The sequence below is a fragment of the Geospiza fortis genome, unplaced genomic scaffold (genome assembly GCF_000277835.1).
Source record: "Geospiza fortis unplaced genomic scaffold, GeoFor_1.0 scaffold112, whole genome shotgun sequence".
Lineage (NCBI taxonomy): Eukaryota > Metazoa > Chordata > Aves > Passeriformes > Thraupidae > Geospiza > Geospiza fortis.
In genome coordinates, this window is record NW_005054298.1 from 14,588,268 (window position 1) to 14,598,718 (window position 10,451).

General features: G+C 37.5%; 1 protein-coding gene across 1 annotated transcript in view; it reads right to left on the bottom strand.

The window, feature by feature from the left end:
• The window catches only part of LY75 (lymphocyte antigen 75), a 44,708-nt gene that overhangs the window by 7,240 nt on the left and 27,017 nt on the right, over positions 1 to 10,451 (bottom strand). The window contains exons 23-30 of the mRNA XM_014307333.2: positions 10,174 to 10,279; positions 8,103 to 8,263; positions 7,554 to 7,683; positions 4,914 to 5,140; positions 3,009 to 3,177; positions 1,694 to 1,855; positions 654 to 776; positions 26 to 220 (exon numbers count right to left, since the gene is read on the bottom strand). Of these exons, the coding sequence (XP_014162808.2) occupies positions 26 to 220; positions 654 to 776; positions 1,694 to 1,855; positions 3,009 to 3,177; positions 4,914 to 5,140; positions 7,554 to 7,683; positions 8,103 to 8,263; positions 10,174 to 10,279 (1,273 nt within the window). The remainder of the gene's footprint in view (positions 1 to 25; positions 221 to 653; positions 777 to 1,693; positions 1,856 to 3,008; positions 3,178 to 4,913; positions 5,141 to 7,553; positions 7,684 to 8,102; positions 8,264 to 10,173; positions 10,280 to 10,451) is intronic.

Here is a 10,451-nt window from a genome sequence, read left to right on the forward strand (position 1 = left end):
ATGACCCTCACCCAATACTACTCACCCCTTTCGATTTTACAGGCGAGAATACTGTACATGTTGTAGTGATTAGCATGCCAACTTTGAGAATAATTATAAATATCCCAAAATCCATCAAGATTTACACCAGCAAAAAAACTGTTCTTCTTTATGATAGGTCTTCCCAGCCTCCAGTTATTGTAAGTCAGATGAGTTTCATCATACCACTTGAGAACTTTATCTGTGGAAAATATTTCACGTTTATTAAACCACTGGCATTATGTCTACAAACACCAATTAACATTGAATATGTTAATTATATTAAGAGATGTTCACTTTGGAAAAAATACTGGGATACTGCAAGTTATTCTAAGTCAGTTTCATATCCAATGCTAAATATGTTATCATTACTCATCCTGGTCACTTTACGTCCTGCTTTCCAGGGAAATCAAATCTAAACTGAACAGAACATATTGCATCTAATTATCACTCAAACAGAGACCATGTCAGGTTATTTTCTTCTAGAAGATAAGTATAAATATAAATCATTATTACAGGTTTGCATTCACTTTGACTTTAGTTATGAACTGAAACATGCAAGGAACATGCACTTAATGCTGCAAATTTTGTCTCTGATCCAGTTAATAAGAAAAAAACAAACCCTTAAATCTTACCACTGTCATCATAAATCACACCCAGCCAGACCCACAGAGCCAGACCGCTGAATGAATGAAGCTGCTCAATAACAAAGTTATTCTCCTCTTCATCTCGAACACTCAGAACAAATGCTTCAGGGTCTGTTGAAACATTTTTTATATTACTTTCTTACAAATCCACCTTTAAGTTTAAAAATAAACTTTTTTTTCTATTAATCTTAACAATTATTACAGATAAGTCAACCTCTGTAAAGGCCAGATCTTTACAACATAACTAATTGAACAGTGCAAAACCAATTTTCAAATGTATTATCAATGGTTCTATCCCTGATTTTGTGGATAAGCAAAAGATTTTAGCTCCAGAGATGTTTGTGGGTCCTACTGTCACTTCAAGTTGTATGTAGTAAAAATTCTCTGCACAGAACATAAAAATACTAGCAAACTTTCATGCTTGAACTGCCCTAGCAGAGAAACAGTATTAAGAAAAAGACTGAAATGAAATCAATTCACAAAAAAATTGAAATAATTTTTGGAAAGATGAATGTCTGAAGGTTTAATACAAGAAGGAAGCTGTTCCTAAGGTTATACTTTATTTAGGATGGACAGAAAATGTCCATGTGTTTTTCAGTCTATTTACTTTGTTCACTTAAGTGTTCCACACAGCAAAGCTGGAGGCAGCGGGAAACCACGAAGTAAATGTAACTGTAAAGCCAGAATGTTGCCAAGGGTATAACAATTATCCAAACTATTTAAAACTGGCACATTTTAACAAAACCCCCAACCAAACACAAAACCTTGCCATTTTTCAGAGATCTCAGAGCTCAGTAGCTCCAAGCTGCCTCTTTCCTCAACCCTCTCTCCATGTTCTGGGCACTTTTTATCAGGGTAGTGCAAGGGCAAACAGCATCAGGCAGTGCTACACTGCTGCATTACTGCTACAGCCTTTCCCCACATTCACTCTGCTCTCTGTCATTGTAAGACAGTGACTCAGATCTAACACTCATCTCCTCCAAGCTCATCCAAGTCCATAAATACCTGCAGTGTGACAAAGTACTTACTCATGTTCCTGCATAAATGATGAGCTTCGTGAGGCTTCAGTTCTCTCCATCTATTTTTTGTTATCATAAAAGTGTAACAATTGTTTCTAAATGATATCCAGGGTGTATTTTTAATCTTATGTGGGCATTTCACTTGTGTAACTTGTTCTTTTTCAGTCTTCTCTAAAAAAAGACAAGACAACATCAGGACATGAATTACTAATAGCACCACCTGGTCTGGCATCCCACAAAGCACTTTCAGGTACCACTTAAAAACATGTAAGTCAAATTAAGTTGTCATCCTTTAAATGTGTTATTTTCAGTTTCCTCATGATAGTGATTTTTTAAAGTAACAAACCAGCAGTAAGCTCTACTAAAGAATACAGATACTTGCAAGTTTTCACAGTTATTTTAAATAGGTTTAAAAATAAAATCCTTACATAAAAGTGCTAAGTGTAGGCCAATAACCAAAAGCTCTTATTGCCTCTAGTGCAGGGCAGATCACTGTAACAAATAAGCTACTTCACAGCTAGCAACACCTCTTAGTTCTAAGGCTTTATCTAATATTTGAGGAATGAGAAGGACTCTTCCTGCAGTTCCCTGGCCTGTAAGCACAAAATAACTAATGATGTCATAACACCACACTTTACTGTGACTCAGGATGTACAATGGCTTGTGTCCCCTCACAGAATAAAACCAAAACAAATCATTAGGGTCTCATAGAGAAAAAGTCTGTGATGATCTCTCAGAAAAATCTTTTTCTGAAGGATACACAACTAGCACAGCTCTTTCCTGGAAATAAAAAAACACATTCTACTATATTCCTGGCTTGTTATAATTAGTAGGTATTTCGAAAGGTTTTGTGAACTTCAGATGATGATTTTCAATTCAGTGTCAACCTTCTACCCTTCTCCATATAGCCATGTACCTTCTCCATGTAGAAGATTTCCATGTCCGAATAGATTTCAGGAGGTTCCAATATTAAGATGTAAATAGTACAGAGCTATTTTAATCTTCTCCCATAGGCAAGTGGGAGAGACTAGTATGCAACAATCTTGGAGAAGCAGTGCAAAGATAGGATTGCAAAGTTGGCAATAAGGGTACTGACCCAACGCATCCATGCTGAATTTATTTCTAAGGTACAATTAGATTAAGACCAACAGGTGCATGTCCCCTGTCTTTGAAGCCAGTTTTTTTAATGGCATAGAAATCAGACTGTTGGAGAAAATGTAAGTTTTAAAATGTTGTAATTTTGAAGTTACAAGCTGAAATAATTGAATTAACTTCATAATAAAATAAAAGTCAACTTTTATAAAAATTATGGTTGCATACATACTTTCTGATGCATAGCAAATAGCTCCTCGATTTTCAGAGGAACAGTCAGAAGTTTTCCAGAAGCCATCAGTATCCAAAAACACACATTCTTCATTTGTGTATTCATCATCTTCAGACCAGCGACTAAAACTCACATGTTTCCCATCCAGCCAGCCATAATGTTTTCCACCCTGGCATTATTTAAGCAAAAGGGATGAGCTTACACAGTAAAAATATAAGGCGCAGAAAATGGTATGATAATATATTTACACTGGCTAGACATTTTCAGTGTCTCTGATGAGAACTGTAAGTGTTCCACTGCCCTCACAAGCTGATTTTCTGCTCACAATATAACAAGCTTTTCTACTTTAAGTTCTGCAGTTACAAAAATACAAATTAGCTGAATGGCAAATTATCCAAAGGTGATGTCTCACTAGTGTTCTTAGGGAGGAAGGTCTAGCAATGGGATGTCCAAACTGCATCATTTGCATCTGCAAAGCAATGGTGGATATCATCTCCTAATCTTGGAAAACTGCTAATAACTGAGAAGAAAGTCCAGTCTCAGTTACTCTATATTGAGTTGAAAGTAATTATTAAATACTTAATTGATTTAATACATCAGCCTTGTTCCTGCCCTGGAGGATGCAGGAAAAAAAAAAACACATAACAAGCAGCATGCTCTCTTTTAAAAATCTTACATTTGCAAGTCTTCGGGAAATCTCCCTACTGTTGCGTAATTTGTCTTATATCTTTCTTTTGAGTCTGATTTCAGCACTGGAGTAACAAGTTCTGTTGACCAGTTGCATTATAATGTCCTTTCATGCGACATTTTAATTGTGCCCAAATAATGAAGTGTTGCAATAGTGAAGAGCCAGCGTATGCCTGAGCTATATGCCCCAAAATGAATCATTTGATCTTCACTTACAGATAAAAAAATCAAAAGAGATGGGAAAATCGGTTGTCTAGTTTTCCCATTTTCACTAAGATTAAATGGTTGTTTCCTTTAAAAATTTAAAAATATTCTTCATAAAGTATATACTCAAACTTCTGTTTTCCCCTATTTGCTAAAGTATCCAGTAGCCCAGAAGTGACAATAGAAGAACATAACACCTCAGAGCTGAGTGAACACCACCACACTGGGCAGGTAAAGCACCTCTAAAAGAAGTCTAACTTTTTTCTTGCAATTATCTCCAGACTTATGTGCATGACAAAAGAGATAAACCTGGCCAGCAAGCCCAAGCCATCCCTTTAACAGCTGAGACACCTCTCAATCCACAGCAAAGATTTTCAAGAGGTCCTCTAGCTAATAAAGATAAAAAGCAGCCCCTCCTGCATTATTTTTTTTACCAAATAAAAACCATAGGCCCATAGAAAGAAAAAGCCACTAACCTGTCTCAGAGATGCCTCCCTCAAACTCACAACACGGGTATAAATAACACGAAGTAACAACAGAATCTAAGTTAAACTTCAAAAATCTATCTCCACAAGTATTCAATGATTAATTTTGAATTTTATTTGCCACTTGTAGGTTCACCTTCCAAAACAGATTTTTGGGTCATCTTTCTAGAGTGGTACTGTAAACAGTGATGATGATATTAAATGGCAACACCCATTACTCATTTGTAAACAGAAGAGATGACTCAGTAACCTATGTTGCTGCCACCCTACAATACATCCCTTCATCATCAGTCTTTTAAAATAATTTTATCATCATCATCAATTCATCCAGCAGAGTTCAAGAATATGTAACTTGGAGAACTGAAGGTTTAAAACATTTATCTTAAGACACTCCAGATGGTTATCCCTAAACTAAAACAGTTTTTAGCCCAGAAAGTAATTTGTCACTGAATTTCTTTAACTCAGGTTTTGTTTCACACAGCTGTAGAAATTACCTTAAGCCACAGTCTGAGGAAAAAACAAAACTTACATCTCTGCTGAAGAGTCCAGTCCAGAGTGGGTAATTATGAAGAGCAGCCTGAACAGCAAGAAAAGCCTGCTGGAACTGATCTGTGATGCTAACCAGCTGCATCTTGTTATTTATGCATGCAGCCATTGCATCATTCCAGGACAAATTCTTCAGAATTAACATGTATTGAACATTTTGATAGCTCAATGTTTCATTAATGACTTGCTCTGTCTGGTTATCAGCAGTACCTATACATAAGAAAGAAGTCCAGTAATTACGTAGTTAAATACTGTAATACATTTTAAACTCCCAATATCTCTGTAAAAATCAGAAAAACCTGTTTGACTACACTTGGGAAAAAAAAATCTTAGACAGTAGATTATGCCGATAATTATAGTTAGAAGCAAACATCATTGATATCTTAGATAGAAAAATATATATTAAAAATAATTATTATTTTCAGCCAATGTATTATTAAATATCTTTTTCTCTATTTAGGTTCATTTATTTTTACATGTTATTTTAAATTAATTGCTAAATAATTTATTGAATTAAAAACATATTCTATAACTTCAATTATACACAAATGTGAGAGAGCAAGTGCTCTCTGCTGTAATATAGCAACAGCTAAACTTGACTCATTTATCTCTGTGGAGCCTGTGGATTTATGTTTATGCAAATCCACTGGGCCACAGAACCTGTCTACACAGATCTTGGTACAGCACAGTCCCAGAACTCCTTACTCCTTACACGCCATCCATGAATACAGTGAGAGCTGTTTTCACCGCCACTTAACTAACTGCAGAAAATCCAGCTTGCATAGGGAGGGAGATAATTCACTGTTTGTGCTCTGAGCACAGAGTGTTATCACAGTTACCAGCACCACACCTGAAGGCACAGCTCAGAGATGCATGGCTACTGCAGTTAATAGAAGATGCAAATACTCCTGTGGGTGGTAGGGTTAAGCATACAAATGGTAACCCCAAAAGCTTTATACACAACCAAAAAGAAACTCATTGTGTAAAAGGCAGAAGCCTCCCAATATTTAAAACACTTGAAGCAGAAAAATGCCTGTAAGGGGTGAGGGGAGGCATTGCTCTATAAATACCAGTATCTAAATGGCTGATTGATAGGCTGACAGGGCCATTTTCCAAAACACATGATGACAGAAACATAATATTAATTTGATATTTGCAGCTTTCAATAGATAAGAAAACTGACAAGGCTCAAACAGATTGTTTCAAGTAGTTTGTCTGCTGCCAAATGCTTTCACTTAGTAAACAGCTACAAAAGAGAACCATGGAACCCAGGGTGCCATCACACATCAAGGGGTACCAAATTGGAAACAAGGCAGTAAGCAAAATCTTCATTTCTGAAAAAATAATTGCTGATGATTACCATCTCAAGAAATCCTGCAAAACACAGTCATACCAAGATTTCCAATGAACATGAATCATCTTTTTCCTGATGATAAAGCCCTAGACAGCTTCGACTCTCACACAGCTGTCCCTACAACCTCCTGAGGTCCTTCCCACCCCAAACTATGCTTGGATCCCTAACACAGTATAAGACCAGACCATAGCAGGACACATTCTCTGTCAGTCCAAAAACCTTCCTCATTACACCTGCTACAGCTGTGGCAAATAAACATTGAGTATTTTAAACTCCAAACAGAGACATAGTCACTCCAGACTAATAAGAGATTGGTACAAACAGATACATTGTCAACCTCCAATTCATAAGTCTCCTTTTCACATTTTTATGACATCTCTTCCATCCAAACTTCTAATCTTAACACTTAGAATTTCTGGGGTATTTGGCACTGAGTAAAGAAGATTTTGTATGTTAAATGGAGGTGGGAGGTGGAAATCTCTGCCTATTTGAGAATGAAGTAGGTGGGTGCAGTCTTGGGCGTTTTGTACACCTAGGTTTCTTTGTGTTTGATTCTTTTTTAGAAGCTAGCATGTTCATCACTTAAAAGGATTATTTATATAAAGGAACCTACTCAGAAGTGGGTATGCTGAACATCAGCCCATAGCAGTAATTAAATGCACATAATAACTACATGTGTTTGATCTTATTCCAGTAATTGGTATTGGCCAACCCACACGGGGACATCTGAATATTATTTTTAGCTCAGATTAAAAAATCCCACTTACACCAATTCTCAAGTTTGCTCTGGGGGGAGACCAACTTCAACATTAAGAGTCTATGATACTTTATATTCTCATAGAACTAAAAGACAGAGGATGTACTTAAGGAGGATATAAATATTGTGAGATTCCTTCCTAGGGTTTCTCACTTCCACAGTTCTGAAAAGGAAAAAGGAGTCACTTGTTCCACCCCTCAATGCACATGACCTCTATACACACAGAACATTAAAGACCCATCTGCTGAAGTGTAATTCCACTGAGACTGCACAAAGTCTCTCAGGAAAACAGATTCTCCCTGAACTGGGCTATGAAACACAATAGGGAAAATTCTGAATGGCTGATAAAACAGGCCCCAGATCCTCCTCTACACTCTGCTTTTCTAGAATTTACCTGCTCAGTCTCTACAAGAATCTTGCTCTTCAAGTGAAATCATTTACATGCATTAAAGTCTCTTGGCACATGCACCTTTAAACTCTGGCTGCAATTTATTTTGACTCTTCAGACTTACCTACAGACCGCTGGCATATACCCAAGAAGTGCCTGTCAGCACAAGCAGTGAAATTCCATGTTCCAACATATTGTGATTTGGGATCATTGAGGATTACACCACACTGATTGTTAAATTCTTCATCAAAAAGCTGAGAAACAGAAATATCCTTATCAGACTCAAATTGGGTAAAAACATACTTGTGTAGAGGTGAAGTAACATGAGTCTAGGAGAACCCCAGCTGTCTGAACTTGTTTAAGAAGTTTCAAAGAAGTGGCGCAATACAGCTTATACAGCTTACCTGTTTTACAGACACTACCAGGTGCCCAGACTCAGCAAGTAAAGGTAAACAGAACTCCAGTACTGGACTCAGAAAGTTTTCCTAAGCTAAATACATTTCAGAAGTTGTCATCCAAGTAAAGGTAAACAGAACTCCAGTACTGTTAGCCACCCTGCTGGCCAATTACAATGACTAACTGGGGAATTTGGTCTGTTACATGGGGTTTTTTTTTGACACAACATTCCAAATTTCATCACTCAATAGGCAAAAGAAGTCAAAACAGAACTTACATCCAGTGGAATTTTCCTTAATCTCCCTGTCAGGAGTGGGTGAAAGTTACTATACAACAGTCTACTCTCATCTATCCATTTGTTTTCCCTTGTACTGAAGAGGAACTGTAAACCAATCCAAATATCTTTTGGCAGGCCAGGAAGCAAGGATGTTATATAATCTGTTGGACAGAAGAGTAAATGTACATATTGTGGTTAGGAAAACAACAGTAAGCCTGCAAAAGACTTCATGTAAATAAGACAATACAATCCCTGTTTGTGTTAATTTAATTTTTCCAGCCCTTGATGACTGATGAATGCTTGTCATCCCTTCCTTCCATTTGAGAACACCTTTCATATTGATTTTATCTGAAAGGAGCAGGCTACTGGTATTTGTCCTTCAAATTCTGAGCTGAGGAGAAGTTAAGCTGAGGTGATTTAACCTGTTCCTTTGCCCACTAATTGGGAGTCTTTTATTCACACACAAATTTAAGAAGCTGCTTTTCCACAAGCCTGCAAGATCTTCTCTTGTCTTGCTGCCCTTTCTGAATTGATGGAGGAAGTCTTATCTCCCATCTTTCTCCTTTACATATCATAAATCAGAACGTTTTTAGGATTCTGGTAGACTTTGTCCACCCCACCATCAGAGACAGCAGGACAGGTCAAAGGAAGTCAGGTTTAGCTGAAAAAAAAAATCAGCCAGGTAAACCTTGCATCAGACCCCTCTTAGTGAGCATTCTGGCAAGAAACAATGGGCTCTGGTAATGCCCCAGGCACCAAAGACATTCACTAAACTTGACTAGTTTAGGAAGACAAATCAAAGCTGTGTAATTAGCTACTGCTGACATGTTTTAGCTATTGGTCACATGCCAGACTAGCCACAGCCTATTTTCTGAAGGAGACAAAGCCACTGTAGATTTGCAGGTCAGGGCTAGCCCCTAATACCACCGGGAGGGGTAGAGGCAGCCCACAGAAAAGCATTTTAAGAGGACTGTGTCTCCTTTCCATATAGGTGGCCTCCACAGAGAAAAGAAAAACAAACAAGACAAAATAACAAACACTTCCAAATGCACCAAATCACATGAGGGATCCTGCTACATTACATCTCAGAGTGGCTGTGCTTTTCCAACCTTAAATACATACAAAAACACACAGGCCTGAGACATGTATATTCCTGTACATAACCCTATTCCTCCCCAATAACAGCATTAAAAGAAAATTACCATTAAGCTGCTGCCTGCAGGTACACTCTTGACTTCTCTAGTCTATTTACCATATTTTGTTTGGCAAGGGGTTATTTGCTTATAAAGAAAATATGCATTGTGGGCACTGCAGAATTCAACTGAGCTACTTCAGATACACCCTCAGAGAACTCTTAATTATCCACAAGAATATAGTTGCAAATTCAGCCATATCATTCATCAGTTTATTGCTGAACATTACTTGCAGCCAATGTGAACCCATTTCTTCCTCACTGCATTTCTCTCATTGACCTTAGTTGATTTAGGTGAAACAGTTCTGTCTTCCAGTCCTCCTTTTTTCCATCCTCTCCTCAGTGTCCTGAAGAGCTCAAAGGGGGTCACTTTGAACACATTGCCACATTAAGCTGCTCAGCACATGCAGAAACAGAGGGTCCTGTGCTCCAGCTGGCACTGTATTTGCCACCTCATTCCCATACACACAGCTGAGCTTCTCTTGGAAGCAGCTTCTAAGGTGGTTTTTCACAGTGGAAAGTCTACAGTCTCAGTTATGCTTTAGCTAGGAAAGCCAAACAATTCTTCATTCAGTGATGACCATTTTATGCTCAACTCTCTCAACAAGGTTTTGCAACATTTTTCTTTTTGTAACAGGTTAAGATCATATAGAGAAGCTGCTCCTCAAACTGGTTCAAGTATCTGGTAACTGCATTTCCATGTTATGTTTCCAGTGATGCAAACAACAGACAACATGTTTTTAATCAGTCCTGGATTTTTAGAATGTTCCTAGTATGCCTGTGGATAACCAAGTGATTTATGCTCAAGCTCTTAAGCAGAACTATTCTGAATATAGAAGAGAAGCTGTGTACTAAAGTGCCCCCAGTTCATCACCATACCTTGGTCAGCTTGATCTGAGATAGATGGAAGAGAGCCTCCAAATGTTACACACTTTTCATTAGCTGCATTAAATGTTAAATGTTCAGGTTTCATCTTTAGAAAACACTGCAAAATAAATATAATGAAAATTATTTTATCATACCATTCTGCCTAAGACATAAATCAAAAATCTTAAACCAACCCTAAAAACTCACTTCTCATTTCCTGCAATAAAATACAACAATTTTTTTGCAGAAAGCAAGGGACATGATACTAGCTGCAAAATTTTATTTGGTTC